Source organism: Bos indicus, chromosome 22 (assembly GCF_029378745.1).
Source record: "Bos indicus isolate NIAB-ARS_2022 breed Sahiwal x Tharparkar chromosome 22, NIAB-ARS_B.indTharparkar_mat_pri_1.0, whole genome shotgun sequence".
Lineage (NCBI taxonomy): Eukaryota > Metazoa > Chordata > Mammalia > Artiodactyla > Bovidae > Bos > Bos indicus.
In genome coordinates, this window is record NC_091781.1 from 50588096 (window position 1) to 50612610 (window position 24515).

Sequence of the window (24515 nt, forward strand, 5' to 3'; positions counted from 1 at the left end):
TTAATATGATAGTTACTTTGGTAATACTAAGAGATAAGGTATGAGAAAGATTTTTGGAAAATTGAGGGTCCAAAACACAGGTAAGGAATAACGTTCCAGAGCCCACCTCCACCTTATATCCCCTCCACCAGCCTTGAGTCCAGGAGCCTGATTCTCATGGGTGCATTACCCATCATTCCCCACCAGATGGCGGTGTTGTCCCTATTATGTCCGAGGGTTGCCAGCAAGGCGCTATGTTCATAGCCCGGACCCGATTTCCATCGGTGTGTTACCCCCATTCCCCACCAGATGGTGCTGTTGTCCCTATTATGTCCGAGGGTTGCCAGCAAGGCGCTATGTTCATAGCCCGGACCCGATTTCCATCGGTGTGTTACCCCCATTCCCCACCAGATGGTGCTGTTGTCCCTATTATGTCCGAGGGTTGCCAGCAAGGCGCTATGTTCATAGCCCGGACCCGATTTCCATCGGTGTGTTACCCCCATTCCCCACCAGATGGCGCTGTTGTCCCTATTATGTCAGAGGGTTGCCAGTCAGGTCCGTCTAGTCAGAGCTACGGTTTTTCCACTAGTCATGTATGAATGTGAGAGTTGGACTATAAAGAAAGCTGAGCGCCGAAAAATTGATGCTTTTGAACTGTGGTATTGGAGAAGACTCTTGAGAGTCCCTTGGACTGCAAGGAGATCCAACCAGTCCATTCTGAAGGAGATCAGCCCTGGGATTTCTTTGGAAGGAATGATGCTAAAGCTGAAACTCCAGTACTTTGGCCACCTCATGCGAAGAGTTGACTCATTGGAAAAGACTCTGATGCTGGGAGGGATTGGGGGCAGGAGGAGAAGGGGACGACAGAGGATGAGATGGCTGGATGGCATCACTGACTCGATGGACGTGAGTCTGAGCAAACTCTGGGAGTTGGTGATGGACAGGGAGGCCGGGCATGCTGCGATTCATGGGGTCACAAAGAGTCGGACATGACTGAGAGACTGAACTGAAATGAACTGAAGGCGGTATCAGGGCTGAGAAGGAGAAAGGAGAGAGAGTGAGCAAACAGGTGGAAGTAAACCCGTAAGCCTGGGACAATGTGGAGGATAACGTGGCCAGAGCAGGGAATAGAATAGTGTAAGAGATAGATGAGGAAGAGAGGGCCAGAGATGCAGTTTAAAAAGATTATTGCTTATTGTTATTTTGGGAAGCAAAGGACCATTTGGGGAAGAAGTTTGATGTTATTGATTAAATGTAAGAATATTCATTCTCTCACAGCCATGATCTAACACTTTATAAACCCTAGAACAGTGGATCTCAAAGTTTTTTATTTTGAGAACACATACACTCTTTTTATTTTTTGCCTTTCATATTTTTTTGTATTCTTTCTCAAAAGTTGCTTAATCTCCCCCCAAAAAAGTTGCTTGACCTAACATCTTTCTGTCTGCACTATACAATGAAAATACAAACTAAATGAAAACCAAAAAACAAATACAGTGTAAAATTTTACAAATAACAAATCTGTCCCAAAATATACTTAAATAAAATATGCATTTCATTAAGGGATCTACTGTGCATTCTGGGAGGCTTCATAACATCTAGGCAGGACCAACATTCGTGGAAGGAGCAAAAAGAATTTGCGTGCAATCACAGTTTGGAGCGTGTTTCTGATTGCCAAGTTTGAAGGCAAACTTCTTTTTTTTTTTAATATATGATTTTTTTTATTTTTGGCTGTGCTGGGTCTTCACTGTTTGCACGGGCTTTTCCCTAGTTGCAGTGCGCAGGCTTCTCATCGCAGTGGCTTCTCGTGTTGCAGAGCGCGGGTTCTAGGGCGAGCGGGCTTCAGTAGCTGCGGTGTGTGGGCTCAGGTGTTGTGGCTCCTGGGCTCTAGAGCATAGGCTCAGTAGTTTTGGTGCACAGGCTTAGTTACTTCTTGGTATGTGGGATCTTCCCAGACCAGGGATTGGAAACCGTGTCTTCTGCATTGGCAGGTGGATTCTTTACCAGTGAGCCACTGCGGAAGCCTGGAGATAAACTTCTTAATGCGCGATCCATGGCCTTGCAGTCTGCTACTCCTGTCATCTGGCCTAATGCTTAATGTAGTCTTCAACTTTGTTCCGGAAGTCTTCCTTGTCCCACAAATGATGTTCTGCAGCTCCAATATTTAGTGGATCATCGAAACTCAAAATATTAGTAAACAGTTTAATCCCCAAACAACATCCTTCCGTGTCCTCGTGGGAGTCCAGCCAGTGCCCCAAAAATGTTGAGAACATTGAATTTTCTCTCAGTAAACTTAGGGGTATTTCACCTGTCTCTGTGATGTTGGGGGTGCCAAATCCTGGACAAGCATTTCACTTTGGGAGGCAGCATGTTGTATGCATCAGAAACTTCAGTTTCAAACTGAAATTTGCCACCCTGGTAGTAACCCTTATCCGGAGTGACAGCTGAAAGCGATGAAACTTGTTCAGATTAGGAAAACGCACTTTGCACGTACAAGGTAAATTAGCTTCAGCTTCTGCCGCCTCTTTAACAAGCAGCCTGTCTCACGGACACCCACCGAGTGGAGTCAGAGGCTGTAAGTGGCACCCAGGACTCTTTGAGACCACCACCCTGCTTCAATTTGCTTGGTAGTGAAACATCATTGTTGGTTTTTCAAAGCTGAGCCCAGCTCTTTGTGACCCTGTGGACTGTAGCATGACAGGCTCCTCTGTCCTACACTCTTAAAATAACTGAGGACAACTCAAGAGAGATTTTATATGAGTTATATCTCTCTCGCGTAGATGTTTATGTGTTCGAAAATAAAACAGGAAACTTTAAACTTTTTTTTAAGCTACACTGCCAGGCACATGGGAATCTTAGCTCCCTGTGCTCTTCAGGTCGTTCAGTTGTGTCCAGCTCTTTGTGACCCCATGGACTGTAGCCCCCCAGGCTCCTCTGTCCATGGACTTTTCCAGGCACAAATACTAGAGTGGGTTGCCATTTCCTCTTCCATGGGCTCTTCCTGACCCAGGGGTCAAACCTGTGTATCCTGCGTTGGAAGGCAGATTCTTCACCACTAGCGCCACCTAAGCTTCCTGAGAAGGGATCCAGCTTGTGCCCCCTGCTGGGGAAGGGTGGAATCTTAACCACAAGACAGGAAAGTCCCTATTTACTTATTTAAAATAAGCAACAATATAGCAGTAGACCTGCCCTACAAGAAATGCTAAAGGGAGTCTTTCAGGTTTAATGGAAAGGACACAATGTAACTTGAAACCATCATTGAAAATAAAGTGAAGTGGGTCCCACTCTTTGCAACCTCATGGACTGTAGCCTACCACTCTCCTCCTTTCATGGGATTCTCCAGGCAAGAGTACTGCAGTGGGTTGCCATTTCCTTCTCCAGGGGCATGTTCCCAACCCAGGGATTGAACCCGGGTCTCTCGCATTGTAGGCAGACGCTTTACCGTCTGAGCCACCAAAACCTCACTGCTGCTGCTTCTGCTGCTGCTGCTGCTAAGTCGCTTCAGTCGTGTCCGACTCTGTGCGACCCCAGAGACGGCAGCCCACCAGGCTTCCCCATCCCTGGGATTCTCCAGGCAAGAACACTGGAGTGGGTTGCCATTTCCTTCTCCAGTGCATGAAAGTGAAAAGTGAAAGTGAAGTCGCTCAGTCGTTCCGGACTCTTAGTGACCCCATGGAGTGCAGCCCACCAGGCTCCTCTGTCCATGGATTTTCCAGCAAGAGTACTGGAGTGGGGTGCCATTGCCTTCTCCGTGCCTTCTCCTAGTTACCATTAAAAATTATGACTCTCCTTGAATGGAATGATCAACAGTTAAATCACTATGCTAAATGGTAAAGGTGAACACTCCTCTCTGAAACGAAAATCTTTTACAAAGCAATACCAAAAGCATAAGACAACTTCCAGTTACTACCAAAGACTGAAAGAAAAATTCACCACCTGATTAATATACACGCTGAAGACACAAACACTATCAGCTGAAGTATAGTCTTAAATATGCATGCAAAAACCTAACTAATTTGCATACAGTGTTGAAAAAGGGCTTTCTACATTCAGTTATGTCTGGTAAATAAGCCTTGTTTTAAGACATGGATTTTGTAAATACGGTTATTATTGAGGTCTCCATCTCTTTGGGAATTAAAGGATCAACGTATTTTTTAGAAAGAATATGTAAATCACAATAATAAAACTATAATAGTATTCAGTTATAACTATGGCTTCCTTGAACCTTTAAAACAATTTTTCCTTAAAAAATTAATCTGAAACAAACTGAACTACATGTTTTCAACATATACTGATCTTTATCATGAATTAAATACTTCCATTGTAACTGTACTTCTAAGACATTTCAGGAATGGTATGCAACAAATCCTATTAGAAATAAAGACGATATTCAATGAATAATAAGCCATTATCACTAAGATCTGATTAATTTTTAGTGCCTTTTTTATCCTGACACTTTTCACTGGGAGTTCAGTAGTTAATTCTAGAGACGGATGTTCATAAAGACTGAACTTGTTTGTTGATCTTGGTTAGCTATTCCATAAATTCCTACAGACTTTAAACATCATCAAATATCTATCTGGAGACAGAATCAAATTCCATGGGTCAAGGGCTCAGTCCCACAAGACTGCGCTCCACTGCAGACAGAGGTCACAAGGCCAGGTTGTTACCTGTGCTTCTAATTAACTGGCTACATATTGAGTTTACAATAACCCTCTCCAACTTATGCTGCCAATCTCAAATTTTGTCACCTGTACTTCTGACCCGCTGGCTGTACATCTGAACTTCCAAAGCCTGCTTCTCAATTTCCATTAATTTGCTAGAACAATTCACAGAACTCAGTGAAACATCTTAGTTACTAGATTACTGGTTTGTCCTAAGAGGATTATTAAAGGATACCCATCAATAGCCAGAAGAAGAGATACAAAGAGCCAGGCATGGGAAGGGGTGTGGTCCATTCCCTCTCCAGGCACCACTCTCTGCCCATCTCCACATAGTCACCAACCCGGAAGGTCTCTGAACCCGGTCGTTCTGGGGTCTTCATGGAAGCTTCCCGTTACATGATTGATTAAATCATTGGCCACTGGTGACTGACTTAACCTCCAGCCATTCTCCCCTCCCTTGGGGTCTGGGAGTGGGACTAAAATTTCTCCTGCAATCAGCCCCCACCCTTGGGTGGGACCCAAAAATCACTTTCCCTAAAGGGTTTTCAGGATTTGAGGACAAGAAGCCAAGTATTATCCCATTGCTCTTATCTCTCAGGAAATTCCAAGAGTTTTGAAAGGTTGTGAACCAGAAACTGTGGGTAAAGATCAAATATATATGAGAAATATATATTTCGGTCATTCAGATGACATATATAGTATTTTTATTATGTATGTATTGGCCATGCTGCACAGTTTGTGGGATCTTAGTTCCCTGACCAGGGATTGAACCCAAGCCCTTGGCAGTGAAAACAGTTGCATGCTCAGCTGCTTTGTTGTGTCTGACTCTTTGTGACCCCGTGGACTGTAGCCCACCAGGCTCCTCTGTCCATGGGATTCTCCAGGCAAGAATACTGAAGTGGGTTGCCATTTCCTTCTCCGGGCGATCTTCCCAACCCAGGGATCAAACCCACATCTCCTGCGTCTCCTGCATTGGCAGGCGGATTCTTTACCACTGAGCCACCTGGGAAGCCCAGAGCTGTGAGTCCAGTTTTGACCACTGGACCGCCAGGGAATTCCCCAGATTGGACTTTTTCCCAGATTGGACTTTTTTTTGTATCTATGTATACATATAGATACATACTATCTATATGTATCTATAAGAGACTCACTTTAGGTATAAGGGCACAAAGAAGTTGAAACTAAGGGGTGGAAAAATATATTCCATTTGAATAGTAACCAAAAGACGGCTGGGTGGCTCTTTGATTGTAAGGCAAATTAGACCTAAGTCAAAACAGATTACAAGAGACAAAGAAGAAAAATATTAATAAAAGGTACAAGAAGATATAACAGTTATGAATGTACATACATCTTACAACAGAGCCCCAAAATATTAATATATGAAACAAAAATCGACAGAATTGAAAGGAGAAACACACGGTGCTCCAATAATAGTTCAGTATTCCACTATCAATGATGGATAGAACCAGACATAATCAATAAGGAAATGGAGGACTTGAGCAATACTATAAACCAACGAGACCTAACAGAGACGTACAAAACATTTTATCCAGCAATACCAGAATATACATTCTTCTCAAGTGGTTGTGGAACATTCTCCAGAGTAAGTCATGTGTTAGCCCACAAACAAGTCTGCTGCTGCTGCTGCTGAGTTGCTTCGGTCGTGTCCGACTCTGTGCGACCCCATAGACGGCAGCCCACCAGCCTCCCCCATCCCTGGGATTCTCCAGGCAAGAACACTGGAGTGGGTTGCCATTTCCTTCTCCAATGCATGAAAGTGAAAAGTGAAAGTGAAGTCTCGCTCAGTCGTGTCCGACTCCTAGCGACCCCATGGACTGCAGCCTACCAGGCTCCTCCGCCCACGGGATTTTCCAGGCAGGAGTACTGGGGTGGGTTGCCATTGCCTTCTCCACAAACAAGTCTAGATAAATTTAAAAAGATTGAAATCACACAGAGTATTTTTTCCTTTTTAGTCATAATGGAATGAAACTAGATATCAATAAGATAAGGAAAACTGAAAAAAAAATCTTATATATGTGGAAATTTAAAAACATACTGGAAAAAAAAACCATAGTGTGTGCTGATTAATTTTATACATCAATTTGAAATGACCAGGGAGTATCTAGATATTTAGCCAAGCTTTATTAGGTGTGTGGGTGTGTGTCTGAGGGTGTTTCTGTGTCAGATTAACATTGGTTTATTTCTTTTCTCTCCTTTTTTTTTTTTTTAGTTTTTGAGATTAATATTTGAATAGATTGAGTAAAGCAGATTACCCTCCCTAATATGGGCAGGCCTCATCTAATGAATTGAATTTCTGCATAGAACAAAAAGGCTGAGTATAAAAGGAAACCCTCACATCTGATTGCTTGAACATGAACATTTTTTTTTCCAGCCTTTGGGCTATGACCAAAACATCAGCTCTTTTAGGGTCTCCAAGCCTGTCAGCTATTGGACTGGAATTTATACCATCAGCTCTCCTGGTTCTTATGCCTTCAGACTTGAACTAGAACTACTCATCGGTGGGACTTCCCTGGTGGTCCAGTGACTAAGAGTCAGTGGCGCTCCCAAAGCCCGGGATTCGATCCCTAGTCAGAGAACTAGATCCCACATGCTGTGTTAACTAAAAAATAAAATAAAATGAAGACTCCACACACCACAAGAAGATCAAAGGCCCTGCCTGCCACAACTGAGACCTGGCAGAAGCAAATAAATAACAATAAATTATTTTTAAAAGAAGGACTATACACCGGCTCTCCTGGGTTTCAGATCTGCCAGCTACAGATCGTGGGAGTTCTCAGCCTCTGTACTCATGGGAACCAACAGTCTGTAAGTTCATAAACTTAATCTTTCAGTTGAGCTCTCTCTCCATACATATATGGTGCAGAGGCAGCTGTCTACTGGAGAGATATGACGTGAGACTCATCTGTGATGAGGGTCCTCATGGGTCTGCTGTCAGAGCTGAGTCCTGAAGACCACAACCTGCCTGTGTCCTCTTGATTCTCAGGAGGCCTATAGTCCTCTGGAATGTAGGGAAGCCACTGCTCCAGTATGGGGCGGGGAGTGCTGCTCCCTAAAGGGGAAACCCTCAGGAACCTGGAAGGACCCAGGCGAGGAGTCTTTAGTCTGAGTCAAAACGGAGATAGCAGGGAGCAGTCTGGAAAGCCCAAGGTTCCAAATTACAATGAAGGAGGGAGGGTTTTCTGTCACTGGAGGCCTCTAGGTCTGGGCTGGGAAGGCTCAGCTCCTCCAGACTGCTCCTTGGACTGGCCTGGAATTGTGGTTTTGTGTCTGTTTGATGCCCCACTATAAGAATTCTATGGGCTACACTGGGCCTGTGTCTCTTGGAGACCTCACACAGATAAGGCCCGGGTCACCAAAGGTGGAGGGTTTGTCTGGAGGGTTCTGACTTATAAGGAAGGAATGCAAAAGAGGCTCTGGTTCCAGCTCTACTCCATACTGCTTTCTTGGCTTCAGAAATCATTGAACTGTGTCTGGCCTCAGCTTTGTTATGGCCTCCATAAAGCAGGCTTAACTGACAATTTCTGGGGCATTGTTTCACGGGTATCTGGAAGGATGGTGATGATGATAAATATGACGGTGAATTTTTTTATTGTTGAATTATGTTCCTTGAGGTATAACTTACTTTTGTTTGTTTTTAAATTTGTTTATTTTTAATTGAAGGATAATTGCTTTACAATCTTGTATTGGTTTCTGCCATACATCAACACGAGTCAGCCATAGGCATACATATGTACCCAGCCTCTTGAACCTCCCTCGCACCCCTTTTTTCTTATTATTATCTTATTTTTTATTTCTTTAATGAGGCTTTTTTTTTTTTTTAACAAATCAATATTTATTTATTGTGGCCCTGCTGTGTGGCCTGTGGGATCCTACTTTCCTGACAAGGGATTGAACTCAAGCCCTAAGCACTGGAAGCCAAGGAAGTCCCAAATGCAGTATAATTTATATATAATAAAATGCACATATATTGAGACTTCCCTGGCAGTCCAGTGGTTAAGGTTCCATGCTTCCAATGCAGGGGTGCCAGGTTTGATCCCTGGTCAGGGAACTAAGATTCCCACATGCCCTGTGGGGCAGACAAAAAATTAGAAAAAAACAAAACTTTTTTTAATGCACATATCTTAAGGATTGTTTAATGAACTATGACAAAAGTCTAAAGCAATACAACTACAGCCAATCAAGTCATAGAACCTTCTCATCATCCCCAAACACTCACCTGTACTTCTTCATAGTCAGTTTCCTCCCTTCACCCTTGGCCCTAGGGAAAACTCTTCTGATTTATATTGTTCTACAGTAATTGTCACTTTTCTAGAATTTCACATAAGTGGGGCCATACCATATGAACTCACTTGAGTCTGACTTCTTTTGCTGAATATAGTACATTTGAAATCTAGTCGTGGTACTGTGTATAACAGTTGTTCATTTGTTTTTTATTGTGGTAAAACATACATGACATCAAACTTACCATTTATTCATTTAACTGTATACATACTTCATTGGCCTTATGTACATTCATAGTGCTGTGTACTTCTCACCACTATTTCCAGATTTTTTTTTTTCATCCATCTTGAACTAAACCTCTGTACTTGTTAAGCAACAACTCTGTATTTCTCCCTCCCCAGCCCCTGCAACCTCTATTTAACTTTCTGTCTCTCTGAGTTTGCCTCTTCTAGGTACCTCACATCAGCAGAATTATACAATATTCGCTCTTCTATATCTGGCTTATTTACTTAGTGTAATATTTTCAATGTTTATCCATGTTGAAGCCTATGCCAGAACTTCAAGGCTGAATAATTCCATTTTGTGTAATTACACTATTTACCCATTCATCTGTTGATAGACAAGTGGATTTGTTCATTTCTTTTTATTGTTGAATAGTATTTCATTGTATGGCTATACCACAATTACCTAATCTGTTCATTTGCTCATCTGTTGGACATCTGGATTATTTCCAAACTTTGGCGATTATGAATAAAGCCCTTGAATGGACGCTTAACTCATTTCTCTTGGGTAAATACTTAAAGAATGCAATGGCTGAATCATATTTTAGGTATAAATTTAGTCCATAAAAAAATGGCCAAACTGCTTTCAAAGTGGCAGGAAATTATCAGTGGATAAGAGTTCCACATTCTCCTCAGTTTTTAATTGTAGCCTGTCTAGTGGGTGCAGGATTGGAGAAGGAAATGGCAACCCAGTCCAGTATTCTTGCCTGGAGAACCCCAGGGACAGAGGAGCCTGGTGGGCTGCTGTCTATGGGGTCGCACAGAGTTGGACATGACTGAAGCGACTTAGCAGCAGCAGCAGCAGTGGGTACAGGGAAGTTCTAATTTGTATTTCTCTGATGAATACTCATGTTAGGCATCTTTTCATGGCCATATTGGCTATTTATCTTCTTTTGTGAATTATCTCTTCAAATCCTTTGCCCTTTAAAAAAAGGGGGGAAGGGCGTAATATCTACTTCTGCAATCAATGTCATGCTTGTAACTTTACGCGCTAAATTAAGTCAGCCCCGCACAGAGGCAGAAACGGAGTAAGACTTCAGGCGCCTAGAGAGTTTAGCACAGATTCTATCCAGACGGCTAGGCCGTTCCTGGGCGTGGTCTGCGGCTGACCTCTACGGTTCGCTCGCTCAGTGATTGGCTGAAGGAGCACTTCCGCAAGCACTTCCGAATTCCGGCCCGCCCCGAGCATCGTTGACTGGCCGGGCTGGCCTAGCGCGAGTCCTCTCGGGAGTTGTAGTTCCTGAGGCCCTGCTGAGGACGCCGGGAAGAACCATTGGGCAGAGGCCAGGAGCGGCGGTTGTGAGTAGTCGCGACCGCTGCCACCATGTCCCGCGTGTCGGTCCCCTGCCATGTGAAAGGTACAGTGGCCCTGCAGGTGGGCGACGTGCGGACCTCCCAAGGCCGGCCTGGTGTGCTGGTCATCGATGTCACCTTCCCCAGCGTCGCGCCCTTCGAGGTGAGCAAGCCCTGTGGGCGCGACCGGGGCTCCTGGGCGGGGCTTATCTGGGAACTCGGGCGTGTCCCAGGCAATGAATCGTTTGCTGAAAGCCTCTGCGGTATCTCGCCCGTAATAGTCAGTTAACCATTTCTTTATTCCTTTTGTTAACACATATTAGAGTGCAGTTTCCTCTTCTGTTCACTTCAACATCTCTCCCCCATGTCCAGAACGGTGTTAACACGGAAGTGCCAGAATAGTAGGCTAGGTGCTCGAAATAACAGTTTTGAACCAAACAGAGGTGCGAGGTGATTTTGTCCCTGGCCACTGGCTAGGTATCATTTGACAATGAATTACCCCCATACCTGCTGCCTGCCCATTCCAACAGACCCTGCTGTTCAACTCAAACTTCATCAGGATCTTCCCAGTGGCTGCAGTTTCCAGACTCCAGTTACCGTGAGTAACTGGACACCTCAGGCCCTCAACACAGGACAAAGTCCACTTTCTAATGGCCTGACGTTCAGAGCCACTTTGTGTCTTTGCCCTCCTTGCCTCTCGGCCCCACCCACTTTGTTCTGTAGTGTATGGTTCTTACTCAAGCTGTTCCTTTCTCTAGGCTGGGAGACTTCATTAAAGTGCCCAACCCTGGTAATTCTGATTCAGTAGTTCTGGGGTGGAGCCTGTACACCTATGCTTCAAAAAATTTTTCCTTCAGTATTTTTTTTTTGGCTGCATCATGTGGCATGTGAAATCCAAGTTCCCTAACCAGGGATTGAATCCCAGCCCTGGCAGTGAAAGGGAATCCCCTCCTTGATTAATTCTGATGACTATGCAGTGATGAGAACTACTGTAACTAGGCTGAACCGCTCTCTGGCACAGGCATGTGCCAGGTTCGCTTCTTGGTGCTCCTTTGTATGTGCTACTTTTACATTTTCTACCCTTTGACCATCCACTTGAGGAACTCATCTGTACATTTTCTCACTCCTCTAGAGGTAGGTAGGGCTCTGGCCTCTGGCAGCATCAAGGACATGCGGCGAGACCTGAGATCATGGTTTGTTAGCATGATGTGCTTATTTAGACTGTGAGTTCTTCTAGGAAAGCAAAGCACCTGTGGATTCTTATTGAAATTGTTAGATTGGTACAAGAGTCCATTCCTCAGTGGAGGAAGAGGTGGTGCTTTTGAAACCCCTCCAGTCCTGGACCCTGGTCTGATTTGTTTTGGTGGGTTGTGTGTGCCCTAGTTGCAGGAGATCATGTTTAAGAATTACTACACAGCCTTTTTGACCATCCGTGTTCGCCAGCACACCTCAACACACACTCCAGCCAAGTGGGTGACCTGCCTGCGGGACTACTGCCTGATGCCCGATCCGCACAGTGAGGAGGGAGCCCAGGAGTACGTATCGCTGTTCAAGCACCAGGTCAGCTGGGACTCAGCGTGGCCAGGGCAGCCCAAATGAGGGCTCCCAAGGGGCCTGGGGTCTGGGCCAGGATACATGCGCGAAGAGGGGTGGGCAAGGCTGGTCTGGGCTGTGGTTCTTTGGTGAGTGCCTTGGAGGAACTACTTTTTCTTCTCCAAGGCCTGGGGAGAAGGCCCCTTGGCTCATTGCTGGTTGGCTCCTGGGCAGTGAGCTGGGGCCTCTCTGGGTCCTTGTGTGTGTGTGTGTGTGTCTGTGTGTTTATGCGTCAGATGCTGTGTGACATGGCCCAAGTACTGGAACTGCGCCTGATTCTGCGACAGCCATCACCACTGTGGTTGTCTTTCACGGTGGAGGAGCTTCAGATCTTCCAGCAGGGACCAAAGGTGAGTGACCAGCTCAGAGCTGTTGGCTGGCCCTTTCTCCACGGGGCTCCTAGCTATGGCTGGAAGGCCTGGGGGTGTGGGTGGCAGTGGATGGGTAAGGATGGGGAGACTCACAGGGAAATTAGCCAGGTGGGAATTCTGGAAGCTCATGATGAGCGGTGAGGGCATGCCCTCATATTTCCTGACTTTGGGGGCTACTTGCCTCTTTCATATCTGGAACTTTCATGGACCAGAATCTGCTTCTGACCCTTGTCTTTATGGGGCTTCCTTCTGCAGCAGAATTTAGGCAGTTTATGTGCCCGTGGGTCCTGAAAAGGATTTTCTCAGTGTCTGGGGCTCAGTGGCCCTTCTTCTGTCGTCAGGACCTTGGGCTCTGGTTCCAGGGCTCTCCTACTGTGCCCTTCTCAGGGCAGTACCCTTTGCTTTGCAGAGCCCTTCCATGACCTTCCCCAAGTGGCTGTCCCATCCAGTGCCTTGTGAACAGCCCACTCCCCTTCTTGAGGTAAGCCCTCGCCCTGGGTGAGAACCATGTGTGAACAGCTTTGGTGTCCAGCACAAGCCCAAGGGGACACCTTTCTGCAAGAATCTGGGGCTGGACCCAGGGCCCTTGGTTCACCCTGTGGGACCTCCCTTCTGGGATCTGAGGCATCTCTGTGGGGCTGGGCCACCTACTGCACATCAGGCCCTATCGTCCTGTTTTACAAGTCATCTGGGAATGTCAGCTGGAGGGCCCCACAGCCCCGCTTGGCCTCTCTGGAGTTCTGAGGGCACTGCTGGGGAGAGACCCATGGCCACTGACCCCTCCTTCTGGAGCAGGGTCTCCCAGACCCCAGCAGGGTATCCTCCGAGGTCCAGCAGATGTGGGCGCTGACAGAGATGATCCGGGCCAGCCACACCTCCACAAGGATCGGCCGCTTTGACGTGAGTGATCGCTTCCCTGTGAGTGGCTCCCTTTGGCCTGAGTGGGTCAGGTCTGATGGTCTTTTGTGTTGCAGGTGGATGGCTGTTATGACCTGAACTTGCTGTCCTACACTTGAGCCGTGGCTCGTCAAGACGTTGGCCGTCCGTGCCCACCTAGGCCCAGTTTGGACCCCCATCAGAGGCTGAAGTGCTGTCCCCATGCATTCCAAGTGTTGCCTGCATGCACCTTCTGTCAGGACCACTTTCACAGAGTCAAGATTCCTGGGGGCTCACTGTGTTGCTTTAGCATGAGCTCCTAGAGGGGATGCATTCTGTCCTCAGCTGACTGCAACCCGAAACTCCTCCTCCTCCCTAAAAACACTCCAGTTCTGTTACTAAGAATCCCTCTGTACCCTGTGTTTCTCTGCCAAGCTGCACATTCCTGTCTTCTGCCTGCTCTCTCACCCCAGAGTGCAGAGGGCTAGGGTCACCTCCCAGAACCTTGGAAGTTGGCTAAATTAATAGCTTGGAAGCTTGAGGGAGAAACAAGAACCCCATTTCTTCCTTCTGCACCTCCTAATGGTCTCTCTCCCTTTGTGTTATGCCCACAAAAAGAAAAAATTCCTGTCTAAACCCTTCTGCTGCTCACCTTGGGAGCCACACAGGGCTGGGAAGTGGGGCAGCCTGAGTCCCTTGGTCCCTGAGCTGGCTCCTGGATGTGTGTTCAAATGGGTCTGTCCACCTATTGGGTCTGGGCGGGTGCCTCCAGCAAGGCTGGGGCCTGAAAATGAGTCCTGGGACTTGGCTGCCATCTGACGGAGCCCAAAGCATATCCTTGCCCCTCCTCCATTCACCCCCTTCTACAAACCATGCTCAGAGTGATGAGGGATCAACTTTGGTGGGGTGGTGGGTCTGGGTGAGGGTTCTCAATGGTGCTTTTTGAGAAGCTGAGGTTTCCTACAACCCCAGGCCAGCAGTTGAAAAAGACAGGCTGTTTTCTTATGAGAAAATCCTGCTTCTCTCTGGTTTTTCGTGGCTTTCTTCTGGTGGCTATTGGGAGGCAGTTCAGCAATGTGTGTTGGACCTGGCCAACTGGATGTCTGTGCGGTTCAACAGCTTTCTGGGGGAAGGTCAGCCACCTTTTGTGGTCACCTTCTGCTCTCCACCATCAGAGTTCTTGCAAGTGGAATCTGCCTGCAGGGTCATTGACTTAGCCCCATTCAGCTTTTGCTAAGAGGGTAACGATCGCAGTCTTGTCCTCAAGGAGTAGCAGCCCTCAGTGTGTATGGGTGGGAGCGGGGAGGTCCCTGGGATGGCAGACCTCCTGCACAGCTGTGTCCCCAGCACAGGGCCTAGTGTGCAGCAAGATCAATAAATACCTGTGGAATGCATCCCTGTGCTGGCTATCTATGTTCGCCCAGGGAGAGAGCAGGAGACCCTCCCAGGAGGCCAGGTTACAGTGGTATTCCACCTACCAGGCTGGCTCCACCCTCCTGTGCCCTCTCCACCCCTTCCCCTCCCCCCAGGTGACCTTACATGCCTGTTTTCCCAAACTGGTAATTCAGGCCTTTCAGCCCTTTGCAGTACTTTGGCCCTTTGGAGGCAGGGCGGTCAGCCCAGGGAGGTCTAGCCCCTAGCTCTATTTTTGGCTCTGATCAGATGGAAGAAGAGCCCGGGGCTATTTTCCTGCTAGAGGAGTCAAGGCACTGTGTGTGCTAAAGCCCCGCCTGCCCTTGGGGCTGCCCACTCTCTCTTGTAATTCCCCCAGGGCGGGGGGAGAGAGACCTATTTAAGCAGGGCCCGGACTACATCTCCCAGCGTGCCTGGCAGAGTGGTGGCCTCTGTGCGTCGGCTGTACCAGTTGTAGGCAAACATGCAGCAGGCTAGGAGCATGGTATCCCGTCTGAGCTCGCGTCTGCAAGCTCTGGCCTCGGCCCCATGCCGTTCGCTCAGTTGTGCGCAGGTGGGCCGGAGGCTGCTGGGTTGTGTTGCCAATCTTGGAGGGTGGGGGAGGGGAGAGGGCTGGGGTCTGGGGCCTTGGTGGCACTGAGCCTGGCCGCCCGCAGGACGTGCTCCACAGGACACCGCTCTATGACTTCCACCTGGCCCACGGCGGGAAGATGGTGGCGTTCGCGGGCTGGAGCCTGCCCGTGCAGTACCGGGATAGCCACGTGAATTCACACCTGCATACACGGCAGCACTGCTCGCTCTTTGACGTGTCCCACATGCTGCAGGTGAGCTGGGGGAGGGCGCCGACTGCCAAGCCTAGCGTCCTTGCCATCCACAGCTGTGCAACCCCTGGCCTTTGCTGGGAGCTGGATACCCAGAGCAGCCCTCTCAGAAGAGTTCGAGGTCTCGACGGTGTAATAATGGACTATGGCCAGACCAGTTTAGAGGGTCTCCTGCTCATCTCCCCATTTCATCTTTCCAGCCTGCTCCCACTTAGGGGTACCTCAACGTCCCGGGGGTTGCTGGGGCTACCACTCATTGTCATCCACCATTTTGGATGTTGGTTTGGAAGAAGGGGTATTTTAGGAGGGTGCCAGGCCCTTTCAAGTTCCCTAACTTCTCTCAGTGCATCTCTTGAATTGGCGGATGTGGGGAGTTAAAGGGGGGCTTCTGCCTCTTGCAGAACAAAAAGACTAGTCAGGCACTTTGGCTGAATTGGACCCGGGCCCTCGGGGGAGGGAAGATGCTTCCTTGTCCATTGCCTTCCAGACTAGCTACTGCAGTGACCTGACGCTTTCTGATCTCTTTCCCAGACCAAGATATTTGGCTGTGACCGGGTGAAGCTGATGGAGAGTCTAGTGGTTGGAGATATTGCAGAGCTGAAGCCAAACCAGGTGGGGCCCCTCTTTTATTTCTGCTCAGTGAGCATCCTTAGATGTGAGCCAGCAAACCCATCTGAGTCCTGGCTTCAGGCCTGGGGGCACAGAGCTGGAGCAGACATAGTTTCTCAGGACCTGTATTCCTGGGGGATGGAGTACCTACGGGGCCTGGGCTGACCCAGCTTGCTCCCTGCACCGCCATTTCAGCCCTGCACATGAGGCTTTATGAGTCTCTGGTGGCGGGGTGGGGCCAGGGGTGGTCTGCCTCACACTTCACCTTGGCCTCTTGGAGCTGGAGGCAATGATGCTCCACTTTGATGTTAGGGAACACTGTCGCTGTTTACCAACGAGGCTGGAGGCATCTTAGATGACTTGATTGTGACCAGCGCCTCCGAGGGACACCTGTATGTGGTGTCCAATGCTGGCTGCAGGGAGAAGGACCTGACCCTCATGCAGGTAAGCCCCTCTTGTTGTGTTCTAGGTACCCTGTCCTCCTAATTCACAGAGTTGCATCCTTGTCCAGGACAGACCTGGAATGGATAAGGGGTTCAGACAGTGACTGTGAAAAAAAGCAGGCCAGTGGGCTCTCCAGTGTTGAAGAAGTGGGGGGCGAGTAGGGAGGTGAAGCTGATCCTGGCCCCTAAGTGAGCATCCTCTGGTGAAGATGGAGGGCTGGAACCTGGTGTTAGAGCTTGCAAACCAGGGCTAGAGTCATCCCTACCATTTAGTAGTTATATGACCTTGGAAGACGAGAGCCCACTGTGCTGAGCTCTGTGGCACCTGGCCCACAGCAGGTGCTCAGGGAAAGGGATCCCGGAGCTAATGGGATATTTCTTTCCTTTCAGGACAAGGTTAGGGAGCTTCAGAACAAGGGCAGTGATGTGGCCCTGGAGGTGATGGATAATGCTCTGCTAGCCCTGCAAGGTAAGTGGGCCAGGCTGGGCTTGCAGTTGACTTCTGCCTTCCAGGTTTCCTCTACGGCTTGGCATGAAGGCCATGCTGGGGGAAGGTGAGGGTGTTGGAACCTAATTCTGTGTTTGGTATCATGCCCTCCTTATACCTGCCATGAGGCTCTGTGGGCAGGAACATCTCCTTCCATCTACAGGGTGGGGCTTGCTCGGGGCTTGTTCTTATCCCGGAGGGCTGTGATCCAGCTCCCTGGGGGCACTGGGACCCGGACACTTGGTTACTGGCTCCCTGGACCCAGGTCCCACTGCAGCCCAGGTGCTACAGGCTGGCGTGGCTGATGATCTGCGGAAACTGCCCTTCATGACCAGCGCTGTGATGGAGGTGTTTGGTGTGTCTGGCTGCCGTGTGACCCGCTGTGGCTACACAGGAGAGGACGGTGTGGAGGTTTGTCAAGAAGCGGGCATGGGGTGGTGCCGGGCACTGGACTCTGGGGCCAGCTGCCCACCTGCTCTGTCTGGTGTCCCTTGCAGATCTCAGTGCCGGCAGCGGAAGCCGTCCACCTGGCAGCAGCTCTGTTGAAAAACCCTGAGGTGAAGCTGGCAGGACTGGCAGCCCGGGACAGCCTGCGCCTGGAGGCAGGCCTCTGCTTGTATGGGAACGACATTGATGAGCACACCACACCGGTGGAAGGCAGCCTGAGCTGGACACTCGGTGAGCTGGGCTAGCACTCAGGGAGGGGATCCTGAAGGCTGGAGGGACCCTCACTGAGACCAGCCCAGGACTGCTTCCAAGGCTGTGTAGCCTAGAGCAAGGGACACAGCCTCCCTGAGCCTTCATTCTCTGAAGGTGCCACAGTGGCTTTGCCCAGTAGAGGCTGAGGACTCTCAACAGAAGTGAGGTGGGCAGGTGAGCCTTCAAGACCAGGGGCAGGAGGTGGGTGACTAACTGCACTGCAGGGGAAGGAAAGGAATCAGGTGCAGGGGGGGCCTGAATGAAGGGGCCTTGATGCTGGATGGATGTTGTACAGGCGGGCATGCTCAGTTGTGTCCGACTCTTTGCGACCCTAAGGACTGTAGCCTGCCAGGCTCCTCTGTCCATGGAATTTTACAGGCAAGAATACTGGAGTGGGTTGCCATTTCCTATTCCAGGGCATCTTCCCAACCCTGGGATCAAACCCGCGTCTCCTGCACTGGCAGGTGGTTTCTTTACCACTGTGCCACCTGGGAAGCCCTGGAGGGATGTTACTTGGGGTCCTTGTTGCTGGGACCTTCTGTGGTCAGAGGTCTGATGGGCGATGGTTTAAATCTATTGTGTTACGCTCCAGGGAAGCGCCGCCGAGCTGCTATGGACTTCCCAGGAGCCTCGGTCATTGTTCCCCAGCTGAAGAGCAAGGCACAGCGGAGGCGTGTGGGGTTAATGTGTGACGGGGCTCCCGTACGGGCACAGAGTCCCATCCTGAGTCCAGAGGGTACTGTGATCGGTAGGTGGACCAGGGAGGCTGGAGAGCGTTGTCCCTCCCCTAGGAGGGCGGGGGCCCTGGGCTGGCAGGGGGGTATTGACACACGGCCTCTGCCCGGACAGGTGCTGTGACCAGTGGCTGCCCCTCACCCTGCCTGAAAAAGAATGTGGCAATGGGTTATGTGCCCTATGAGTACAGTCGGCCAGGCACCCCACTGCTGGTAGAGGTGCGGCGGAAGCAGCAGCCGGCCGTGGTCAGCAAGATGCCCTTTGTGTCCACAAACTACTACATCCTTAAGTGAGGATGAGTGGGGGACGGGGCCTTTCCCTCCAGGAGCCTCACACTGAAGGGCATTCTACCAGGGGTTAGTCAGGAAGCTAAGGCAGAAACACACCCAAGGTGGGTGGCTAGGTGGATGCTGGTTCTTGTCTGGGTGAGCGGGGACACACCACCCGTTGCTGCCTCATCCCGTTGCCACTGTATCTTCAAGAGCGCATTTCTGAGTGATGGACCAGCCCACGTGCCATTGACCCCTCTCTTGCCTGCTGGAGAAGATTGATTCTGGTATCTCATCCTTCCAAAAGGCTCACTTCAAGGGGAGAGAAAGCCTGCCCAACCTACCTCACCACGGTTTCTCACACTGCAGTGCCAGCTACCTCCTCTAGTTCACTGGCCATGAAGGCAAGCCATTGGCTTTCTCTGGGCAGGGGTGTGATTCCCGACTTATAGAGGGTTGGCCCAGGAGGGCTGCAGGGCCCATGTGTAAACTTGGGGATGGCTGAGGTGGGCATGGATCCACTCTTTCACATTCTCCAGTTGGCCCAGTCTGCTGCCCAGTAGTCAGCCACGCCAGGCTAGGCTCACCAGCTGTTCTGAGTCCCAGGGCTGCTGTGGACAGGCTGGGCCTCCTCCCCGGCTTGCCTTATCCTGAGCTGACCTTCACCCCTGGGACTTATAATTGGACTCCACAGACTACTAAAAAGTAAATAAATAAGTGAGCTTCCTTCTTGTTCTCCAGAGTCTCTAGCTTCATTGTTCTCTGTCCACAGACTTCCTGGGGGTGCCAGTCTAATGCCGGCCTGCCTGGCCGAGGCTCAGAGTGGGTTCCCCTTGAGACAAGCAGCTCTATAAGAACTAAAGGGGTGCCCCTATAGGACACCATCACTGCTGGTAGGAAGCTGGTATCCCCTCTCCACCTCTGCAAGTCTGGGTGCTCAGGGGCAGCGGCCCCCAGGGTGTTCCCTCCCCAGTTTCTGCTGTGCATGCGCACTCCGTCCTGTCTGAATAACCACACACTTGATGCACTTCCAGGTTTAATAAGCCACATCCTCAGTTGAGCCTGGGGTGAAACGTGAGACCGACTGTGAGTGTGGTGTTTGTTGTCAGTAGGCGGGCCTGGGGCTGCAGAACCATCATCCCACCACCAGTCCTCATGCACGAGCTCAGCACAGCCCTACTCCAGTGCACACTCCAAAGATGGCCTAGGCTGCCAGATGGCAATGTGACATTTACCAGAGAGGAAGCAGGCAGTGGGACACTGAGATAGCTGCTAGCCCAGCAGAAGCAGGCAGACGTACGACCATCGGGGAGGGAGGCTGGTCCAGGCCCACACTGCTCATCTGGAGCTCGTGTGGCCCACTGTGGAAGTTGCAGGGCTGCTTAGCATACGGGCAGGATGAAGCTCCTCTGGTCCCGGGTAAAGATGGGAAGTGGGGAGGCTGCAGGGCACAATGGGGCTGCTCTGCACTAGCTGCTTAGTTTGTCCCTGTGACTGGCAGGGCACAGATGCACAACCCCATGGGCACTTAGGCAGTGGGGGTGGGAAGTCACCCCTGAGACTCACCCTCTTTCAGGTACCCAGCTTCCTTCCGGGAGGGATTAGGTGGATGAGTATGATGCTTGGGAAAAGAACTTACACAGCCCGACTCCCACCTGGAGAAGTCAAAGGAGGTGGGTGTTTGGTGCCTCCATGTCTGGAGGGTGCCAGCTGCCCCCTGTCTTATACTAAATGGACAGCTAAGTAGCCACAGAATATAAGGCTGTGTCCAGGCCAGGATTCCCTGGCTCCCTGCCAGCAAAGCAAAAGCAAAGAAATACAGCAACCTCAAGGTTCAGGGGAAAACAGACCTGCCTGAAAAGCCTCAGAGGTGATCAACCTCAGGATTCCTCTCAGGGACAAATCTCTACAGGATCACATCCCGGGGGATGGGAGGAAGAACAGGAAGAAGCCAAGACAGAAAATGGACTGTTGGCCTCCCCAACCGCAGAAGCTTCTGAGCTGACCCCTGAAAGGAGGAGGAGGTCTTCTCTCCTTAAGGCACCCAGATCAGGGTAGAGGCAAATTCTTTACTGGCCCAATGCCTGGGGCTGCTGAAGGCAAGGCCAAGGGCAGTGGAGGCCCAGCCCTGCGAACACTGGGGTACACCCTGCCCCCAAACCCATCCCTTCTGCCATCGTCCCTGGGGTCTGGGCAGCAACAGGACTCAGTGTGGGAGCCAGGAGACCCGGTGATACCCGTGGAGACCCCTCTGCTGGCTTCCCTTATTCTCTGTGGGTTTTGAGAGGTTCATTTGCTGCTGTTTCCCTGAAAATGACAGAAGAGAAGAGGAGTTATTCCATGGACAGTACAACAGTCTACTTATGGGGGCTGAGCTGGGCTCAGTAAGGCCACACTATAACCTAGATCTCTCTGCTGAACTTCCACAGCCCTCACTGTGGTGGGAAGGAGTCCCACCTTTCACCTGCAGGCTTATTCTTCCTCCTGCTTCTCCACTTTGTGCATGGTGCTCCCATCCTTCACGAGTTGCCAGGGACAGAAACCTGTGCATTGGCAGGCCTCCTAACTGGCCTTGTGCCCTCTCTATTGGATAGGGTGTTTCAAGTCCCTCCACGCCTTCATGTTTGACCTCAGGCGTCACAGCCTTGTCTATCCTTCCAATATGTCACCCTTGTTCTTGCCTCCGGGCGTTGTTCTGTCCATTCTCTTTGCTTGGTACACCGCCTTGCCTTTGCTCTCTGTTTAGGTGTCTGACTTGGAAGACACCTGCTCTGACAGCCCTCACCTCTGCACTGCTGCCCGCCCTTCCTTTAAATCTCTAGCTCCCCCTCTGAGCAGGGCCTGGGTTGTTCTTCTCTGGACCCAGTGGGGACCCTGCCATGCGGTAGGAGCTCAGAGATCACCTGAATGAATGCTCTAACTAGTGACTTCATGTTTTACACATGAGGAGCTGATCCTGAGGAGGCCAGTCGGGGCACTAAGGACAGAGGGTCCTGCCTTTCCAACTGAGGGGCTTACAGTGGAGTGGAATCCTACAGACTTGCCACTTCATCTCTGAAATTGTGACAATAATACCATCTGCCCCACAGGTTACTGAACAGGTTATGGATGGCTATAAAGACATCAGTGTCATGAAGCCTGAGGTCTATTGCAGGCCCTGGAATGTGCTGCGAATGCCACTAAGCTGGTGGACTACCTTGAGAACTCCCTTTCCCTGTCCTCAGCTCAGGAGTGGCTTCTGCCTACTAAGCGCATGGAGTAGAAATCAGAATAGATTTACTCACCAGGAAGGGAAATGCGTGGAGCCATCAGGTGTGGATCCGTTCTGGCCGCCCAGACCTGGGGGCAGGAACACATCCAGAAATGCAACAGGCTGGCGGTGGGTATCCGAGCAGTTATCAGCCCAGGTCAGAGGTACTGTTTGCTGGACAGAGTAGTGGAAGCCCTAAGGGACTAGTGGTATTGTCTGATGGGGGGTTCAAAGGAATTTATACGTTATGGGTGGACTGGTGGGGTTTTCGGTGTGAAATGAATGTTGACATGGGTCAGGGGTACAGCATTAAGTTGTGATGAGGTTCTCAAGGGATCAGTGGTAATCTGGGGGGGATTCGGGAGAGCCCAAAGGTACACTCTATGGCGGAGGGGGTGTGGCCGGCCCACGGAAGCTGGTGGGGAGTCTCACCTGGGCGGTGATACAGCCCGGTCACCGTACTCCCGTAGAACCCCCACGCCAGCTGGATGCTCAGGAGACTTAACACCAACCAAAACAGCAGCAGCTTGAAGAGAGTCACGCGCATGTCTTGCGCCTCCCACTCCCGAAGGAACTCGCTGCCGAGGGCGCCCAGCGCGCCCAGCACCGTGGCCGGTAGAGCCTGCAAGGACTGCCCAGACCAAGGTTCCGCCATGACTGGCCGGCGCCTCACCCGGGGGACTGTCACTGTTGTCCCCACTGCGCAAGCGTCTGGTCTTCCGGGCCCAGGTCCTCTAGTGCGCACGCGTAAACCTAAGCAAGGCGCGTCTACCTCGCTTGCGCGAAGAGTTGGCAGTTTGGGGCGGAGTATCAAAACCGCGCACGCGCACCTAGCCCCACCCTACTAACTTAAAGGATGAGTGACTAGAGGGGTATAAAATAGCAACCAGGTCTTTTATAGCCCCGGAGTTCCCGTGATGCCCCACGCGGCTGCAATGATTGGTTAAGCGCCTTGCCTTTAGGGTGTGGACGCGCTCCTGAGCAATCGTGGCTGAGCAGGGAGTGCGCGCGCGTGCGCGGGGCCGCGACTGGGCCCGGCTCGAGCCCGCTGGGCACGCGGGGGCGCGCACGTCGCTCCCCGCCCTCCCGCCGCCGTCGCCGCCCGCTCTTGGTTTCTCGCGCTCCCCGCCCGTCGCTCTCCGTCGGTTGTCTCGTTAGTCAGCCGCCGCCTCCTCAACCACCCGCCGTAGTCCTCGAGCTTGCGACTCGAGGACAAGCGTCCTCAGCGCGGAGAGGCCGGACTCGGAGTCGTCGCCTGAGGTGAGTGAGACGGTTCCCTCCTAGCGCCGCGGCGCCGCGGGCCCGCCCGCCCGGCACTCTTCCGGCCGCCCGCCGGCCGCCGCCCCGCCGCGGCCGCGCCCCACCTGCTGCTCTTGGCCGGCAGCACCAGCACCAGGACCCTGGCCCCTGACCCCGACTCCAGGCCGGGGACCCAGGCCCGGCTTCCCAAAGCGGCGGCCCCGCCCGCGCAGTCCCCGGAAGCGCGCCCCGCGGCCTCCCGCGCCCCTTCCCCCGCCCGGCCAGGCCTGCTAGAGCCCAAGCCGCCCGCCCGCGGTCCCCGTCGCTTCCTCTCTCTCGGCCGAGCCGGCAGGGCGGGGGCTCTGAGCCGGGCCCCACGACCCGCCCGGCAGCCGGCCCCTGTGAAGCGCGCGTGGCTGTCGGAGTTGAAATGGGAAAGAAACTCTTTACAACTCCATTTTGGCTTTTGCATTTAATATGAAACATGAATCACCGTTTTATACTGCATGAAGTCCAGTTATGTTTTGGGTATTTTCTTTTTTAATGCAGTATTCTTTGAAATTTTGTAAGTAAAGCATAGTGTTGAAATCTTAGAGGTTAGGATTCTTCGGTATTGAAGGGAATTTTCCGGTTGAAAGGAACATTTTTTTTCATGATTTAAACTCTGTGGGATCACAATAAAGTAATAATTTGCTTAGTCTAAGTTGCTACCTTGATTAGGAATCAGCTAAACATCTGTGCTTAGTTACCTATTAGATCCAGTTACAAGTTCATTAAATGGCACTGTTTGCAGTCAGTTTGGTCAAAACCATGTTTAGTAGTTTATAATGGAAAATTGGCATTCTTTCTACCTGGAGTTGGTTCACTCGTGTTTCTTAATAGTCCTGATTTAACATTTTTACCTCTGTTGGTAACTTGTTTGACTCTTTCTGTGTTTTAAGTCTTTTTAAATAAATCTTTCTTGCAGGTGTGTAATGGGATTATATTCCTGCCAGATCTGAAGGGGGGAAAATACTTTAAAAAAAATTCTTTTAAATGTTGTTTGTGGTGAGAATTTTTCTGCCACTTAGTGTCGCACACCCAGATGTGTAATGTTTATGTACCATTGCTTGATTGTCACTTTAGACATGGCTCAATTGCGAGAGATGTTGTTTTGAGCATTTGGCACAAGTGACATTGTTTGGACTGAAATACAAGATTAGTTCTTAATTGTAAAGGACAATTAAGAAAGATCTCTTTTGATAAATTGCC

The 24515-nt window shown here is 50.5% G+C and overlaps 4 protein-coding genes and 1 pseudogene across 7 annotated transcripts in view; 3 read left to right on the top strand and 2 right to left on the bottom strand.

Moving 5' to 3' along the window:
• Positions 1–2066: 2066 nt before the first annotated feature.
• On the bottom strand, positions 2067–10355 carry LOC109575882 (NEDD8-conjugating enzyme UBE2F-like; annotated as a pseudogene).
• A 37-nt stretch (positions 10356–10392) lies between these two features.
• NICN1 (nicolin 1, tubulin polyglutamylase complex subunit) lies at positions 10393–14693 on the top strand. Of its 4 annotated transcripts, none has more exons than XM_019984785.2 (6): positions 10395–10622; positions 11903–12019; positions 12289–12402; positions 12833–12904; positions 13219–13323; positions 13398–14693. In XM_019984785.2, the coding sequence occupies exons 1-6, from the start codon at positions 10491–10493 to the stop codon at positions 13437–13439; spliced, it is 582 nt and encodes a 193-aa protein (XP_019840344.1). In that variant the 5' UTR covers positions 10395–10490; the 3' UTR covers positions 13440–14693. The 4 variants fall into 4 exon arrangements, with proteins under 4 accessions (XP_070633333.1, XP_019840344.1, XP_019840342.1 ...); XM_019984783.2 differs by having other exon boundaries at positions 10399–10622; positions 11843–12019; XM_070777231.1 differs by lacking the exon at positions 10395–10622 and adding an exon at positions 10800–11057 and having other exon boundaries at positions 11843–12019.
• A 227-nt stretch (positions 14694–14920) lies between these two features.
• On the top strand, positions 14921–19511 carry AMT (aminomethyltransferase). Its single transcript, XM_019984782.2, has 9 exons — positions 14921–15265; positions 15369–15536; positions 16065–16145; positions 16455–16586; positions 16976–17054; positions 17338–17483; positions 17570–17750; positions 18364–18519; positions 18621–19511. The coding sequence occupies exons 1-9, from the start codon at positions 15176–15178 to the stop codon at positions 18797–18799; spliced, it is 1212 nt and encodes a 403-aa protein (XP_019840341.1). The 5' UTR covers positions 14921–15175; the 3' UTR covers positions 18800–19511.
• Positions 19512–19798: 287 nt separating this feature from the next.
• Positions 19799–22895, bottom strand: TCTA (T cell leukemia translocation altered). Its single transcript, XM_019984965.2, has 3 exons — positions 22458–22895; positions 22060–22114; positions 19799–21082 (listed from the first exon to the last, which is right to left on the bottom strand). Exons 1-3 carry the CDS (start codon positions 22678–22680, stop codon positions 21040–21042), a joined length of 321 nt encoding a protein of 106 aa, XP_019840524.1. The 5' UTR covers positions 22681–22895; the 3' UTR covers positions 19799–21039.
• A 173-nt stretch (positions 22896–23068) lies between these two features.
• RHOA (ras homolog family member A) overlaps positions 23069–24515 on the top strand; it is a 50363-nt gene continuing 48916 nt past the window's right edge. Inside the window, exon 1 of the mRNA XM_070777234.1 lies at positions 23069–23285. The gene's annotated coding sequence lies outside the window, so the exon portion shown is untranslated. The remainder of the gene's footprint in view (positions 23286–24515) is intronic.